General features: G+C 45.3%; 1 protein-coding gene across 1 annotated transcript in view; it reads right to left on the bottom strand.

The window, feature by feature from the left end:
* Nucleotides 1–18,418, bottom strand: part of NCKIPSD (NCK interacting protein with SH3 domain) — a 51,844-nt gene extending 33,426 nt beyond the window's left edge. Inside the window, exon 1 of the mRNA XM_075831749.1 lies at nucleotides 18,141–18,418. Within this exon, the coding sequence (XP_075687864.1) occupies nucleotides 18,141–18,311 (171 nt within the window). The 5' untranslated portion in view covers nucleotides 18,312–18,418. The remainder of the gene's footprint in view (nucleotides 1–18,140) is intronic.
* Nucleotides 18,419–18,762: the final 344 nt, after the last annotated feature.

Genomic DNA, 18,762 nt, shown 5'->3' on the forward strand with positions numbered 1-18,762 from the left:
CTATTGAGCCCGTACACCAATTGATCGTTTTTCAAGAAAAGCCCATGGGAGACGAGGCGGCTCAGCGCTTCTGACGCTTCGTTTTAGCGATCGCTGGGGATCTCAGGGCTCAGACCCCCAACAATCAAAACTTCTGACATGTCAGAAGTTTTTTCAATGTTTAGTTACCCTTTAAAATAATAATGGCAACGTTTTAAGTGGGAAACAGATGTTATAGAAACCAATGAAACGTAGCAGTAAAGGCGGCGGAAAAGTAAAAGCCAAAAAGGAACCCCCCCAGAGATCATTGTCAATAGAGAAAACCTTTAATATTGTTTTGAAGAAACCTGATAATGTAATTAGCATTCAGTCTTCCCATGTAAGACGAGGGGGAGCGTTGCCTCCCCCCACTGCTGCCCCTGACCCATGGCACCATCAAACATCATGCAAACAAGCCGCTGAAGCATGGTGGAGCAGAACTCTGTGATTAATCTCTGACATTAATTAGCATCTCACTTCATGGGACCATTACATCCATTTCTGCAGGAATGCAAATTGCGCTGAATTAATAGAATATATAAGGTCCACTGATTACAGGAATCACACCAATAAAGATTTAATCAGAATTACTATTAGTACAGGTAGCTTTTAATGTGGAGATGGAGTCAGGACGACAGTAAATTTGAGGTTAGATGATTTATTATATCGAAGGTGACCATTCGTGTTGTGCCTCACGTATTAATTTTGTCTAATTTTAGCAATCCTAATATTTTACCTAATCAAAAGGGATTGCCTGATCCGGAAAACCTCTGTCTATGTGTCCGAAGGGCATATGGAGCTCATAAAAGTAATTCCGCACTCAGGTCCCCCCTCTATGAGCCAGGTTGGAGAACTGCTATCAAGTAGCGGATCTCATTCTGGCGGTCACTGAGTAATATTACATTTCCCTGGCAGGGAGCAAAATGTGTGACTGGTCGCTGTGGTCTCTGGCTACTGTACTACAGGGGTTGTCCGCTTTAGATAATTCCTACTTGTTAGAAGGATCCTTTGACAATGATCTGATCACAGAAAGTGCCCCCCCCCCCCCCTGCTGGGACCCCCAGCGATCAGCTGTAATTTATGGGAAACCTGGAAGTGTTACATTTCCCTGCAACGCCACCACAGGAGAAATTAGGCATTACACAGTGTCCATTCATTTCAATGGGCTGATTGTGTAATACAGGACAGGTCCTCCACAGCAGGAGACGCTCTTCAGAACCGCTCTCCACTCTGACCAGGATCCATTCATGCTGAGAAGAGGCTGACTGTAGTGGAATGAGTTACAGGAAATCTAGAAAACTCCCCTACAATTCGTTTTTGTATTTTACAACTACAACAAGAATTTTCGGTTCTGCTTTCCGGCCTCGCTTCAGTTGCTTTGAATTTTTGGATTACCGCTGAGCACAAAAATAAAGGATCACTCGTTCTGTGAAGCAGAACTAAGCCAGTTATCCAGCGGAAAAAAAAAAAAAAAAGTGTGTTAATAATGTGGTCACCCAAGGATAAAAGGACGCGTAATGTCACGTTGACCGAAATGTCAAAAACGATATTGTTCCTGGTCAACAATGGTGGTCGGTGGAGGCTCACACATTGTTTTGTGCCAAATTTGTTAAAAGACAGAGCAGAGTCTTGTTCCTGCACTTTCCCCTTTAGTGTTGTGTATTTTATTCCTAGGTTGCATGTTTTCCGGATAGGATCTTCCCATGATGAAGTGCTAGGGACCTTAACAAGTCTGTGCAGCATGGAGAGGCAGTCTCCTTTACAGCACATAGGACTCCCTGTGACCAATTCAATACATGAAATAAAAGGTCGAGCAAAGCAATCAGGACCTGCAGCCTTCCTGCCAGCGGGACGATTTTCATACTTTCTAGATACACAAATAAACCTGAATTATAAAATAAAAAATCATATTACTCCCCCATACACATATTTTCTAAAAGTAGACACCTGGCACATTGTGAAGATGCCAGCCAGTACTTTACACTCATGGGCACCTTCATGCATCAAACTAGAACGTTCTGTAAAAAAAAAAAACGCACAACAATTCACGTTTGTGGCCAAAAGCCTGAGCCCAGCAGAGCCGCACAACAACCTCCGAAACATAAAAGCTCATACACGCCACTTATGTCTATAGACCGACATCTTCCCAAAAATCTCTGCAATCCAGAGGGCATTAAACATTTGAGTCACGGAGACAATAAAATGTCCTGAATAGATGCAGAGGGAGATTAGATGTGTAACTGGTCATCTCCTTACCTGTTTAGTAGGGGAAGAAAATCCTAAATGTGACAGGGAGTAAATATCCTCCTCCGATTGGTAATCATGTATGACCCCCCTGGGGGTCACTGGAAGACAGATATATATATATATATATATATATTTTGCGGATCATTTATATGGCACAGACATGCGTAAATATACGGAAAGGCGTCCGTGGCCAATAGAACTGAATGGGTCTGTAATTACGGATGAAAACCACGGTCGTGTGGATGGGGCCTTACAGGCTGTTTTTTTCCTTCCTGCTCTCATTGCAGCTCCCTCCTCCCTCTCTTTACACAGACACAAAGTAGCTTTAATGTGATACCCTTATATTCTAGTCACATCAATCGTTTACAATCATCACGTATTCCATATGTCTTTGGCAGGGTTAAGGCAGGAGTGCAAATCAGATTCTGAAGAGACACGTAATACTAACTGGACTATGCGAGGGCAGATATTGGAGACTGGCTGTAAAGTAGCCAATACCAGACACATTTTTCCTAGATGGCCTGACCAATTAGCGTCTCTTTCCACTATAGCCACATGGCATATAAAATATCTGAGACTGGCACGCTGAAGAACAGACAGATGGAGCCGTAGTTGAATGTCTGGTTAGTTCGGAAGGGAAGTCGTGATCCTCTAGTTCCTCCGAGTCACTTCTCATTTGTTCTAAGGAGGAGCACCAAGAACTAAGGCCTCACGCACACGACCGTAAGGGTTTTTACTGTCCGTAAATACGGATCCGACGGCTACAGATACACATCCGTAGCCGTCCGCAATTGTGGAAGAGCCCATAAACTTCTATGGGCGAGTCCATGCCGCAAGTGCGGACAAGTTCTATATTTTACGGATCATTTCTATGGCCCGGACCCACATCCGTAAACATACGGAAAGGTGTCTGTGGCCAATAGAAATGAATGGATCAGCAATTTTATCCGTAATTATGGATGAAAACTACGGTTATGTACATGGGGCCTTAGAGGAGACATAACACACACAATCCTCACCTACTAAATAAGGCTTCGTTCACATCTGCGTCAGGACTCCATTCATGTGTTCCGTCGGAAATAGGTTTCCGTTTATATTGCCATTGACTTCAATGGTGACGGATCCGATGCAATTTGGTTTCCGTTTATCACCGTTACGTAAAGGTTCTGTCGTTTTGATGAAATGAATAGCGCAGTCGACTACGATATTTATTCCGTCAAAACAACAGAGCCCTTAGACAACGATGACAAACAGAAACCATTTGCACCGGATCCGTCACTAGTTGTTTGTTTGGATTCCGTTCATGGGTTCCCCTGACAGAACGCTCCGACGGAACCCATGAACAGAGCCCGGACGCAGATGTCAACGCGGCCTAGAAGCGCTGTAAACTGAGTATATAGTATCCCGGGCGCAGGTTGTAAGAGAATACAGTCTGGAAGATAAATGGGAACAGCTGTCGCCTTTTTACAGACCAGCTGTATTTTTGGCATTCCCAATAAGAACGTCTGGACTTATAAACATTGCTCGGAGGGATCTTCAGTTATCATCAATTTCTCTTTCTCCTTCAATCAAAGAAAAATGGGTAGAAAAGCAGAACCACGAAACAATCAGATGTGACCGTGAACCGAAAACTACACCACTGCAGAGCTGGACACATCCCAGGAGCCACCTACAAATTTGCTATCGGCACCTAATTTTTTTGGGTTCTTTACTACTAGTCCCTTAAATTTTCTTATTGCCTGGACACTAAAAACTGGAGTCTTAAAATGCAACATAATCCCAACAATCTAATGTCTAAGGGGGGCCTCCGAAGTCCTCCAAACTTCTGTTAGGGAAACCAAGGAACCAGCAAGTTAGATAGGTCGGGGCTTGAAGAATGTGGCCTCGCAGCTATCAACTCAGGGAAAGTCTGCTACCACACCGACCCCCTGCCAGGGATCCTGACATTAACTGCCCTAGACCACCAGGGATCCTGACATTAACCGCTTCACTGCGTTAGACCACCAGGGATTCTGACATGAACTGCTTCACCGCCCTGGACCACCAGGGATTCGGAGATTAACCGCTTCACCGCCCTAGACCACCAGGGATACTGACATTAACCGCTTCGCTGCCCTAGACCACCAGGGATTCTGAGATTAACCGCTTCACCGCCCTAGACCACCAGGGATCCTGACATTAACCGCTTCGCTGCCCTAGACCACCAGGGATTCGGACATTAATTGCTTCACCGCCCTAGACCACCAGGGATTCGGAGATTAACCGCTTCGCTGCCCTAGACCACCAGGGATTCTGAGATTAACCGCTTCACCGCCCTAGACCACCAGGGATCCTGACATGAACCGCTTCGCTGCCCTAGACCACCAGGGATTCGGACATTAACTGCTTCACCGCCCTAGACCACCAGGGATTCTGAGATTAACCGCTTCACTGCCCTAGACCACCAGGGATCCTGACATTAACCCCTTCACTGCCCTAAACCAGCCAATAATCATGACCTGTGCGTTAATATTTCTTGGATGCTTTTCTGCTGCGCCGGCTCACACCCGGTCAGAGTTATATGTCTGAAGTATTTCCTGACGTTTACCTCCGGCGTGTGCCACTGTATAGACATACGTCATCTATAGGAATTACTAAATGCCTCTGAATGGAATACCACAGTCTACTACGCAATGCCATTCCGTAAAAGGGATACCGACGTATACCGGCCCAACGTATGGCAAAAGTATACTCTTGTTATACGTCAGGTCAATGGAGCGCTGTGATTATGTTCAGTGCACACAGCGAGCGTAGTGTTTAAATGTGACGTCAACACAACCATAGCGGGAAAAGTGTCCAGGTCCCCAACCGCCTACTCAATGGCTACTAAGGCTTAGAGGGAACATTGGGGATAAATGCCATATAATGTCTATGGTTAACATTATTGGTTTCTCAAGTACCTTGTCGAATCATGTATAGGAGGTGGATATGGGGAGGCCTTCGTTCTCTGTGATTTTAATTGCAAAAAGCCTTTTCCACAGGATACCTCCGCAGGTCTATTTTGTAAGATTTCTCTCCTCTATGTGGGGTATCAGTTACGTGGTTACGAGGCCTCCGTTATTTCAGGACTATAACCTGGTAACCCTAATCATCTGGAGCTACTACCCCCACCCCCAGGTCCTGGAATCCCCGATGTCACCCAATTCCCGTGTACTACCAGGCTGTATGTGACATTTCATTTTTCTTCCCGCGGCCTCCAACAGATTTATTGCATGAACATATAGATACGCTCTCCCTCTAAATGATTAGCTTTGTTTAGCCGCGCCGTATTATCTGGGGTTTCGGCTTCGGTTATATGCCGCCTGTCAAGGAGCTGAACATCATTATAAACAGCAAATTCAACATTCACTTCAGGGTTACAATAATTGACTACAATAGCAATCGTCCTCGGATGCCCTGGGAGAGGGGAAGAAAAAAAAAATGTCACGTTACACCGTATACGAGAACTAAAAATAGTGGCAGCTATTCCCCAGACGAGGCGCATCAAAACAGACGGTACGATCCGCGTGACAGGCGCGTTCAATGCAATTCCAAGGTAAAGGGCAGGAAAATCTCTTTTTAATTCAATCGCGTGTCGTCTCACTTTTATGAGGATCACGAGTTCCAGCTGCCAAGTTCATCATTGCTTTATTGATTTTTCTTTTTGCTTTTTTTTTTTTTAAAGAAAAATAAAGTAAAAATAATAATAGATCATAAAAAGAAGAAGAAGATATCAAACACTGCAAGTGTATATATATATCAATGGGAGAGAGGGAGAGGGAGAGGGAGAGGGAGAGGGAGAGGGAGAGGGAGATAAATAGATATGATAGAGATAGATAGATATGAGAGCGATCGATATGAGAGCGATCGATATGAGAGAGAGAGAGATAGATAGACATAGATAGAATCACGATTGTCAGATCAGTGCTAATTCTATAAATCGATCGCCACTTTTCAATGTTCATTCCCTGAAGGTTCATGCTTCAATATTTGGACTGGTGATTATGGATTAAAGGGGATGTCTTAAGAAACTCACCGGGGTACAGGTCCGTCTTCCGATACCAACGACCAAACATTTCTCCTGCAGCAACCACACCAAGTCCTCCACGGTAAGAGTTGCTTTTTGGACTGATCCCTCTTCTATAACGTCCTGATGTCCTAACAGGTGACTAACCCCAGGGTCGGACAGGCCACAAGAGTAACCTCTGGTGGGCCCAGGCTATGACACAATAATAGGCCCCAAAAGGTCCAACAGAAGACAACCCCATTTGGTGCCAATTACTTGCACTCGGGTCTATTACTTATGGGTCGAGTCATAAATAACCTATTAGACCATATTGATTATATGTTCTGTATACGAGTGATTACGATGCAATAAAAACCACGGCAAAAAAACGTGATTTGACCGCAGCTCAGGTTGCTGTAAATTAGTAATGAACGGCTTCTTAGGTTTTGAGCCACTAAGGGTATATTCAGACGTTGCGGTTGAGGTGTGGTTAAAACCGCATTAAAAAAAAAAAAAAAAAAAAAAATTTAAAAAAATCGAATGCCATCTAATGCCTCATGCACACGACAGTGTGCGTCGGCCGAGTCCCGTCAGTGATCCATGGAAAGATAGGACATGTCCTAGGTTTCCACAGATTGGAGAATCGGGTTAGTTTTCACGGACCCGATTCACCCGCTAAGGTGAATGGGTCCGTGAAGACTATCGGGTGCCGCTCGGATGCCGTTAAAAAGGGCCCGAGTGGCACATTGGTTGAGTGCCACTGGCATAAAATCGGCATGTGTTATGATCGTGATTTATGCGTTTGATTTTTTTTTTCCCCGTTAGGGGCTCAAAACCTAACAAGCTGATCACTATTGGTTCACAGCGACTCTAGAGGGTCTATTCACGTGGTCAGGTCAAATGGCGGTCAGATTAGCCCAATATAGCTGCAAGAGGTCACAGTTTTGGCGCATATTTGCTGTAACCGCTGCTATAAACCGCGATTTGCCCACACAGTGTGAATGGACCCTACCTATGAAATTCTTGTAACGGCTGATAGTCAATGTCTGAAGACACCTGCAATATATTTCTGTCCCCAAAGCCAATCCCATCTACAGAATCGGAGAAAATAAAGGATTTGTGCAGAGGATACCGAGGACGTTGCCATTTCATTTCAGCACAGCAGCTCGTATAAGGATTCCGGTGCCAGAAACACAGGAGAAACGCAATAGGAATCCAAGCGTCTGATATCCATTAAGAGAACATCATAAAAACATCAAGACACGGCAGTCATCGCGCAGCAACACGTGTTCAATAACCACATTGTTGTTCCCAGTGACGGCCCCTCCAAGAGCACTAAAAATACAAACCGCAACATCGCAAAATAAGGGTATGTGCACACACACTAATTACGTCCGTAATTGACGGACGTATTTCGGCCGCAAGTACCGGACCGAACTCAGTGCAGGGAGCCGGGCTCCTAGTATCATACTTATGTACGATGCTAGGAGTCCCTGCCTCTCTGCAGGACAACTGTCCCGTACTGTAATCATGTTTTCAGTACGGGACAGTAGTTCCATGGAGAGGCAGGGACTCCTAGCATCGTGCATAACTATGATGCTAGGAGCCCGGCTCCCTGCACTGTGTTCGGTCCGGTACTTGCGGCCGAAATACGTCCGTCAATTACGGACGTAATTAGTGTGTGTGCACATACCCTTAATCCACACAGTTCTGCAGTGCTGAAAATTAACCTTATTTGCAGAATTGGGAAGAAGAAGCGTGAAAAGCGATCCGTACTTCTCATTTTGACAAGTCAAATCAATTCTAAGGATTAAAGAAGCAGCGAGCACATTCTTAGCGGGAGAGCAGAGCTGGCCGGATGTCAACAAGCATGGAAAAACACAGCGCCAAGTGTAAATCCCTGCAAGGTTATCAGCCGCTATTTCCAAAGGCATGTGTAATTCCACTAGCCGCCAGCAGGTGGAGCGAGGCACAATGCATTTCATCTATCAATGAAAAGCTCTTTTAAAAAAAAAAAAAAAAAATCACAAGAAAGTGAAAGGTTATTTAACGGATTTGTTTGATTTTTCCATTGCCCTATTAGGGTATGTTCACACGATGAGAGGCATTTACGTGTGAAAAGACAGACTGTTAACAGCTGCCTCGTTTCACACGTAAATGCTCCTCCTCGCATTTTGCGAGCCGTCCGAGACGCTCGTAAATCTTGAGCTGTGCTTCATTGAGTTCAATGAAGAACAGATCAAATTACGTGGCAAAGAAGTGTCCTGCACTTCTTTGCCGAGGGAGTCCATTTACGCGTCGTCGTTTGACAGCTGTCAAACGACGACACAAATTACGGGTCGTCTGCACAATACGTCGGCAAACCCATTCAAATGAATGGGCAGATGTTTGCCGACGTATTGTAGCCCTATTTTCAGGCGTAAAACAAGGCATAATACGTCTCGTTTACGCCTGAAAATAGGTCGTGTGAACCCAGCCTTAGGCTGGATTCTCACTTTGTGGTTTAAATGCTGCAATAAACGAATTATGGCAGCGACGTGAGAACACCGATTAAGGGTATGTTCACACGGCCTATTTACGGACGTAATTCGGGCGTTTTTGCCCCGAATTACGTCTGAAAATAGCGCCTCAATAGCGCTGACAAACATCTGCCCATTGAAAGCAATGGGCTGACGTTTGTCTGTTCACACGAGGCGTAATTTACGCGCCGCTGTCAAATGACGGTGCGTAAATAGACGCCCGCGTCAAAGAAGTGACCTGTCACTTCTTTGGCCGTAATTGGAGCAGTTATTCATTGACTCCAATGAATAGCAGCGCCAATTACGTCCGTAATTGACGCGGCGTTCAAGCGCCTGCACATGCCGTTACGGCTGAAATTACGGGGATGTTTTCAGGCTGAAACATCCCCGTAATTTCAGCCGTAACGGACGCCCTCGTGTGAACATACCCTTAGACAGCATTCAAAAATAGAGGAAGAGTCACTAGTTTAGGACCTGCATCAATTAGCTGGAATTGAGAGCAGCTACAAAGAGTCTCTCTCTATCTCTCTGGAGGACCCATGATATCCATGCATAATGTAATGCTTAATTCCCCCTGTGGTGGCGCTGAAGAAAAATTAAACACTTGCTGCCAGATTCTCCAGCAATCACTCTGGGGTCATCCTATTTTTGGGGTACAACCCCTTTAAAAAAAAAACAAAAAAAAACAAAAACTGCTTAGGCCTTAGCCCTATGATTTGCATACAAACTGCTTTCCCCTTAAAAGTGAGCAGCTCGATATGTACGTACAACAACCATAACGCACGTCTTCTCCGCCAACAACGAGGTACCATTAATTCCCCAAGTGACTTAGACCATGATTGCATCGCTATATATGAAGCTAAAAATATTTCTATTAAAAAAAACCAAAAAAAAACATGAAAACAATAAAACAGCGAGATTATAGCTGCCAGGCTGGAACTGTAGGAGAGAACATATTAAATGCCATCAATATTAGCACAAAAAATACTTTCATCTAATTTGAACTATTAATTTTATGCAGAGAAGAATCAATTATATTTGCATTACACAAAAGAGGGAGAAAAACTCACACGAAACAGCGGAAATCCTCAAGTAGACAAAAAGTACTAAAACATTCTGCACTGCAAAGGTCATAGGGGAAGTAATTGTGAGCGGCACAGGGGAGCGCGCCAGGGATCACAACGGGAGATGTGGCATGGAAGTCGCCAACCGTGATCAGATGAATTCACTCACTAACCCTATAACGAGCTGTAGGAAATTCACTTATGGTTTTAATATCCATCACCTGTTCAAGCCGCAAGGACAAAAACCGCATTGCAAAATTGCAGCAAGTCGCGGCAAAACCGCAACATGTGGTACATCACTGTCACATGGCCGCTAGGTGTATGGTCACCCGAAGGATACGTTCACACAAGGCGGATACGCTGTGTAAAACGACACAATGTACCGTATTCTTCCTGGAACCCACAGGGAAATCCGCACCAAATTGTGGTGCAGTTTTTCGGTTTATACTTACCCCGTTCTCATGGCGACACGTACCTCTGTTGTCCGTACAACCCGGCCTCCTGGAATGATGCTGAAGCTCATGTGACCGCTGCAGGCTGTGATTGGCTGCAGCAGTCAACATGGGAGGAAACGTCATCCCAGGAGGCTGGATTGTGCGGACAACAGAAGAAAGTGTCACTATGACAAAGCCCAGGGGTAAGTATAAACATTTTTACTAATTTTAAACCAAAGACGCCGTTTAATTTTTTTTTACGTGAGTTGCGATTTTTGCAGCGGAATCGCAGCTTTTCAGCCCCAAAAATCGCAACATTAGCTATTTGTTGCAGGTTTTAACTCCCAATAAATGGACACGTAGATTTTAAAAAAACGCAACGCCCCAATTTACGCAATTCCGGCAATAGAATAACCGACAAAAATCAACCCCTGTAAATATTCCCACGATCTGATAAAGCAAGAAATGGCCGAGTGGAATGTGACAGAATACAACAACTCAAGGACTTCTATTTTCTGGTGATTTTTTCCGGTCCCTTCAGAACTTTCGCCTGGATGTTCTTCACGAATTTAGTGCAGAGACAAGAAGCCAAATGAATGAGGGAGGGATCCTACGTGACACGGTAACATTAATGAGCCCTCGGGGGATACAGGCAGCCGTGCTCGCTCCTGGATTTTAATAATGCATGCCTGGGGTCCACAGGGGCCCGACCTGAGCGATATCAACACCATAACACAGTCAATTATGCATGCAACATGGCGCCGTAAATTAAAAGTAAACATTTCCTATCTGAGTGATGATTTGTAGCCACCACTTTCATGAGTCTATTAAATCAGAAATTGTTCAATAAGGTTATTTTAGGATGAAGGATCTCGCAGGAATCGGCGACAGAATCTGGATTGGACGTCTGGGGTATGAAGAGCTATAATATCGGATTGGGAACGCCAGGCAACGTGGAAGCCGAATCACAGCAGGACATTATAGGCGTATAATCCACGTCAGTAAATCACACAAATGATGCCCATCCCACCGCGTCATTCCTCAGATATTCTCAACTTCTCCTTGCCGCCCTTTCCCTGCTCTTGGCTCCACTTCAGCTCAACCAAATTAGGAGGTCGAAGATGTCAATCTGATTGGCATGAATGTCCCACTTTTAAATAAAGCTCTGCATCTGCTGAAGCTATGATATAAAACACAAGCCAGCTGCTGCAGAACCTCTTGATTAAGAAGGGCGGCTTCATGTCAATCCTATAGTAGAACTTATTTCAGAAGCGGCGGCATTATGTCAATCAATAAACCCTCCATATTCTCTTACTTTAGATGCGAGACAGAGATAGAGATAGATATAAGATAGAGAGATCTAAGATCGAGATCTAACATAGAGAGAGATCTCCTCTCTCGTCTCGTCTCTCCCTCTCGTCCCTCCCTCTCTCTTGTCCCTCCCTCTCATATCCATCTCTCTCTCTCTCTCTCTCTCATATCCATCTCTCTCTCATATCCATCTCTCTCTCACATCCATCTCTCTCTCACATCTCTCTCTCTCTCTCACATCTCTCTCTCACCTCTCTCTCACATCTCTCCCTCTCTCACATCTCTCCCTCTCTCACATCTCTCCCTCTCTCACATCTCTCCCTCTCTCACATCTCTCCCTCTCTCACATCTCTCCCTCTCTCACATCTCTCCCTCTCTCACATCTCTCTCACATCTCTCCCTCTCTCACATCTCTCCCTCTCTCACATCTCTCCCTCTCTCACATCTCTCTCACATCTCTCACATCTCTCCCTCTCTCACATCTCTCCCATCTCTCCCTCTCTCACATCTCTCCCTCTCTCACATCTCTCTCTCTCTCACATCTCTCCCTCTCTCACATCTCTCTCTCTCTCACATCTCTCTCTCTCTCACATCTCTCTCTCTCTCACATCTCTCTCTCTCTCTCACATCTCTCTCTCTCTCTCACATCTCTCTCTCTCTCTCTCACATCTCTCTCTCTCTCTCTCACATCTCTCTCTCTCTCTCTCTCACATCTCTCTCTCTCTCTCTCACATCTCTCTCTCTCTCTCTCACATCTCTCTCTCTCATCTCTCTCTCTCATCTCTCTCTCTCTCACATCTCTCTCTCACATCTCTCTCTCACATCTCTCTCTCACATCTCTCTCTCTCATCTCTCTCTCTCATCTCTCTCTCTCTCACATCTCTCTCTCACATCTCTCTCTCTCTCTCTCACCTCTCTCTCTCTCTCTCACCTCTCTCTCTCTCACATCTCTCTCTCTCTCTCACATCTCTCTCTCTCTCTCACATCTCTCTCTCTCTCTCACATCTCTCTCTCTCTCTCACATCTCTCTCTCTCTCTCACATCTCTCTCTCTCTCTCACATCTCTCTCTCTCTCTCACATCTCTCTCTCACATCTCTCTCTCTCATCTCTCTCTCTCATCTCTCTCTCTCTCACATCTCTCTCTCTCTCACATCTCTCTCACATCTCTCTCTCTCTCACATCTCTCTCTCTCTCACATCTCTCTCACATCTCTCTCTCTCTCTCACATCTCTCTCTCTCTCTCACATCTCTCTCTCTCTCTCACATCTCTCTCTCTCTCTCACATCTCTCTCTCTCACATCTCTCTCTCTCTCTCACATCTCTCTCTCTCTCTCACATCTCTCTCTCTCTCTCACATCTCTCTCTCTCTCTCACATCTCTCTCTCTCTCTCTCACATCTCTCTCTCTCTCACATCTCTCTCTCTCTCACATCTCTCTCTCTCTCACATCTCTCTCTCTCTCTCACATCTCTCTCTCTCACATGTCTATCTCTCTCTTTTATATCTATCTCTCTCTCTCATATCTATCTATCTCTCTCTCATATCTATATATCTCTCTCTCATATCTATATAGAGATAGATATAAGATAGAGTAATAGATAGATAACTTTCTCTCTCTTTATCTGTACGGTTCTCGGCGTGGATGAGGTTTCCGGTCGCAGTTTTCAGCGGATGTGACTTGCATGTTATATGAATCATACAGACCAGGGCGAGCACGACGTCCCAGAACGTGGAAACTGAACGATGTTTGCAGAATAGGGGACAATTTATTCTGCAGTCGTTAGACATCTTGTACAGCTGTTATTTTCATATGTAATACCAGTGCCTATACCAGTGTCTATACCAGTGCCTATACCAGTGTTTTCAGGAGCCTGGAATTACACAGAACAATTCCTAATCATTAAATGTAATCTCCTAAATCCCATCCGAGGACGTTCTACTATTCCCCCCTCTAATCTGCACATACACACTAGGATTAATGTTGGCGGGATCAGTCAACAATCTAATGTGTATATGAGCAGCGTGTCTGCCCCCGACAGCAATAGCTGGGGAAAACTAGGACCAGTTGGATTTCAACACGCTCGACCTTACATGGAGATAAGCAGCTGCCAGAGGTGTCTGATCGCTGCTTGTCTCACCCTCCCTGTTGAAATAAACGTGCAAACTCAGCTGCGCAGTACGTGCGTGTTTATGTGTAAGGCCGCTTTATGACGGCAGCTTGGAAAAATGCAGCAAAACCTGCAGCAAAAACCACCTATCAATGCCACCCCCTGTAGAAACGCTGCCCTTCCCTGCCCTCTCCAAGGAAACAAAATTGTCAAGGGGGTCCATGTTGCACATGCCGAGTGGTAAACGGCTGCAGAAAATAGTGAAAGACGGACCTTCCGACTACAAATGAGGAAGCCCATCTTTATATTCTATCAAGAGGTTCTGCAGCAGGTGGTGTGAATATTATTAAAACATCCTGCAATAAATTATTAAAGTCACTAGAAATCTCCGCTCCATGACCTGTATAAAAACCCTCGAGCGGCAGCCGTGTGCGGTTATGTGGCCGCGGCAGCCCTCTGTGCCTTGTAATAGCCTTAGGACTTGTACACATGTAACGGAATTGCTGCGTTTTTCTCAATGTTGTGAGATGGTGACGTCTCCTCTGAAAAACGCAGCAACGGACGTGCTGCGGTCCGAAAAATACGCAACGCAGGTCAATTTCTGTTCGGAAATTTGACGCAGCGTGTGGATGAGATTTGTTAAATCTCATCCACTTTGCTGCTACCGTATTCTGCCGCGTATTTTCTGTCCGCAATACCGGACGAAAAATACGCAATTCCACGTGTGGACGAGCCCGTATACAGCTGCAGGGACTGTACGGAGTATGAAGTGTAATCGCTCCATCGTTTTAGCTACAATTTAGTTATAAAACCGTAACAATCCGATGTCATCCCGATATAATGGATTCATGTTAACAGGACGCAATTTCCCGCTATAATGTATCGTACATTTACTTCTTCAGTTTCCCAGTCACATTTGTTCAACGAAAGTGGATTTGACATTAATTCTAGGCATGCGGTTATCAGATTGCTAATGCGCGGCGTATAAAGCATGGAAATGACTTCTCGTTGCGTTAAATGGTATATTTTGCATCGGATTATACGGAGACTTGCTGGTCTAATTGCACGTCCCGGACGCCTGATGGACGCAGGTCACAGCATTGCTGCGTAGGGAGACATATGCCGCCAAGACATACAACTATAAGGCTGTGTTCACACACACAGTCAAAAACGGCTGAAAAATACGGTGCTGATTTCAGAGAAAACAGCCTCTGATTTTCAGCTGTTTTTGAAGCTGAAAACTTTTTTTTGAGGCGTTTTTGGAGCAGTTTTTCCATTAACACAATGAAAAACAGCTCCAAAAACGGCTCAAGAAGTGACATGCTCCTTTTTACGCGCCGTTTTCTAAAACGTTGTCGTAAAAAAATCTTAACGAAACACAGTTTTTCCCATTGAATTCAATAGGCAGATGTTTGTAGGAGTTCAGCTACCATTTCTTCAGGTGTATTTCGAGGCGTTTACGCCTGAACACACAACATGTGAACATACCCTAGGAGTGTGTTCGCACAGGTCGGATACGGCATAGAACACGTAGCGAATTATGGTGCAGCTTTTCGGTCGGAATCACCACTGCGGCAAACAGGATAATAAAAAACAATAGTTACCAGTGGCGTTGCCGTAGCGGCATCCCTGTTCTGAGTGCAGCCCGGCCTCCTTTGAGGACGCAGCAGCCCATGTGACCGATACACCCTGTGATTGGCTGCCGAGTCACATGAGATGAAACATCGTCACAGGAGGCCAGCAGCATGGAGAACTGCGGAAGCAGTTGCTATGACAATACTGGGGGGGGGGGGGGGGATAAGTATAGACTTTTTATTAAATTTGAACTTGAAAAGGGTTTTCCGCCACAAAAATCGCAACATTTGATATTCGTTGCAGCTTTTTCCTTTCTATTGAACTCAATGGGGAAAAAAAAATGCAACAAAAGTGCAACAATTTCACAGCAAAAAAAAAAAGCCCACAGGTCAATTCATGAAGGTTTTCTCAGCGGATTTCTGCGGCGTGTGGATGACATGCTCATCCATCTTGCTGCTGCTGTGGTACGTTGCAGATTTTCCGCAATTAAATTTGTTGTGGAAAATTAGCAGCTAATCCGCCCAGTGTGCACAAACCCTAAGGCTCTGTTCACACCACGTTTGGAGCGCACGTTCAGATTATTCAACAGGAGATATTCCCAGAACATCCACCGAACATATCCATAGAGATTTATGGACCCGGTGGATGCCAAAAGTGTGTCTGCGGATGGGAAGATGAACGTTGTATACTTTTTTTTTTTCCTCGCTGCATTCTCCTATACAAGTGGCCACTGAAAAAAAACCAAAAACTTTTAACCTGCGGATGACTTGTGCCCCTATAGGTCATACATCAGGAGATTTCCCTGGCGTATATGCCGAATGTAAAGGGAAAACGTAATGTGAGCAAAGACATCTATAAGACCTATAAGGACAGTAAACAGAGGGCCTCAGTCCTACAGGATATAGGTAAGGAAAAGCCACTAAGATACCCATAAAATAAGGGGCGCTCTGTACCCCCGGCCTCGATAGCGTGTCGACACGTAAACACTGCAGCTAATCACATGATGCCGAGAGATCACCACTGGATGTACAGAGACCAGCGGGGGACCAGGGAAGAGTTGTCATAGGAGCGCCAGAGGAGGCGAGTAGAATGGTTTTGTTTTTTTACCCTCCGCTATTGTCCGCAGGGAAATTCAAAACAAATTTTGCACGATTTGATACAAAAATTCAGCGCTTCATTCTTTATTTTGATTGCTCCCCGCTACATCGATAACACTTCTGGGCACCGCTGATTAGGTCTTCAAAGGATAAGCGGTGAAGAGTGCCAGCGTGTCGACACCAAGCAACTTCAATAGGATGTACCCAAGCATAAGAACCAGTGAAAGGCCTAGATCACACAGAGTATGGCGCAGTTTATGATGCGGAAACAGCGCCAAAAAAACGCCCAAAAACACCACCCATTGACTTCAATGGGAGGCGGAGGCGTTTTTTCCCCGCGAGCAGTAAAAATCGCTTGCGGGTAGAAGACGCGACATTCCCTTTCTTCGGGGCGTTTCCGTCTCTGACCTACGGAGGCAGAAAAAGTCGTTTTCGCTGCATTTTTATCTCGGCAAGGAGTGCAGGCAGGTCAAAATCGGATTTTTCTGCCTGCAAAAAACTCCATGTGAACAGGGCCTAAAGATCTGAGACTGCAGCATAACCAGGGAAATTTACTAAAAGTGCCAAGGAAAAAGTGGAGAAGTTGCCCATAGCAACCACTCAGAAAAATGAGCTGGAATCTGATTGGCTGCTATGGGCAACTGCCCCACTTTCCCTTGGCACCAGTTTAAGCAAAACCCCCCCAATTATGTTTACATTTATAAAAAACTGGAGTAAAAACCGAAGCACAAACGTGCGCCAAATGGATAGAACACCCGATTGTCTGCAGCTGCTAGGGAATGCTGGGAGTTGTAGTTTTACAACAGCTGGAGAGCCGCAGGATGGAGACCCCGGGAGTAGTAATGAGCGGTAATGTTTGCTTCTTACGGCACCGTCACAGGCGGGCACGGTTCATGGGGTATAAATGCCACAAGGTATTTGGCCAGCGGTCTGAACGTACAGAAATAATCCTGTGTGCCCGGACCTCCAGGACCCGCAGAGCCGGGAGGGTCAGAGAATATTTTAGAGGAGTCCCGTACATCAGGACAGTCGGGGGCAGCCGCAAGCACGTCATGTCAGCGCTTCAATCAACTTTATTAACAATAGCGGGAACAACAACAACACCGTGTAGACAGGATATGGAAAAAGCTCTGTAATCACTAAGTACTTAGGGCATATGAGCATCAGAGAGGGACTATCCACTACCGACCGTTTTGTGTATTCAGCACCCCTGCAGACCTATGTGTCTCCATGCTATTCCTTCCACTTCTACGGTCGGTCTGTAGGATTTCACACTATCACCTCCGTCGGCAGTTCTGTCCTATTTGATGGGAAGAATATTGCAACATACAGTATTATTGTTCCCGTCAAAGCGACGGAAACTCGACGGTCCGTCGGGCGCCTGTGGCGGATCCAGCACCGCCATCATGACTTCGTTATAATGGTGGAAAAAAATGTGACTGCAGGTCAGGGATTGTTTGTAACCTGTAACCATGGCGATCCATAGGTCTGCATAGCAGCTGTATACACAAAACGGTACGACATTTTTAACCAAGACTATTTGTAAAGTTGCTTCATGCTAAATTTTAGATGCACTAAAAGCAATAAAAAAAAAAAATACATAGAAACCAATGGTAAAGTTACAGAATCCAGTGCAGGAGCGGACAGCAGGTTATGACGTCACTACTATTACTGACGTCACATATAGTATAACCTAGTGGCGTCAGACACAGGCTGTGCTATGGCCGTTGTATAGCCGCTCACCTTGATCCTCTCCAGGTAGGAGGCCGGCACGTAGCCCGTGTCCCCGCTGCTGCAGCGGCTGGCCAGCCACCAGTGCTGGTTACATCGCTCCAGGATCAAGAAGTTTTCCCCGGCCCCGAACTGCATAGAATTTGGCTCTGGAGAGCGGAAGGCGTACAGGGCTCGGTACATGGCGGAACCGTCCTCACACCGGGCCGGACCCTGAGTGACTGAGCGCGTTCACGCCGCCGGAGTCCCCGTCAGTCATGTGATTTTGCGCGCGCACGACGCACAGCTTGTCCACTAGTGACGCGCACCCGCATGGTGTTTTTTTTTCCCCTCTGCCTTTTTTTTTTAAACAAACTTTATTTAAACATCACAATGTTATATTTTTAACACTTTAATGTTCTTTTTTTTAGTGTAGGAAATTTAATTTAAAAGTCATTTTCTTGTAACCACTTTTATTATTGGGGGTTCATGAGCTTGAACCTTTGTGGATTACAAAATTGGAAGGGCAATGGCGCTTTATAGAGTATCCATATCCCTTCTATTAGGGAGGTAGATTTCCGTGACTGGAATCAATGATGTGAGGATTATGTTGAAAAATTCCTGTCACGGAAATTGCGGACTCCCTGAAGGTATA

This window comes from Rhinoderma darwinii, chromosome 7 (assembly GCF_050947455.1).
Source record: "Rhinoderma darwinii isolate aRhiDar2 chromosome 7, aRhiDar2.hap1, whole genome shotgun sequence".
Classification (NCBI taxonomy): Eukaryota; Metazoa; Chordata; class Amphibia; order Anura; family Rhinodermatidae; genus Rhinoderma; species Rhinoderma darwinii.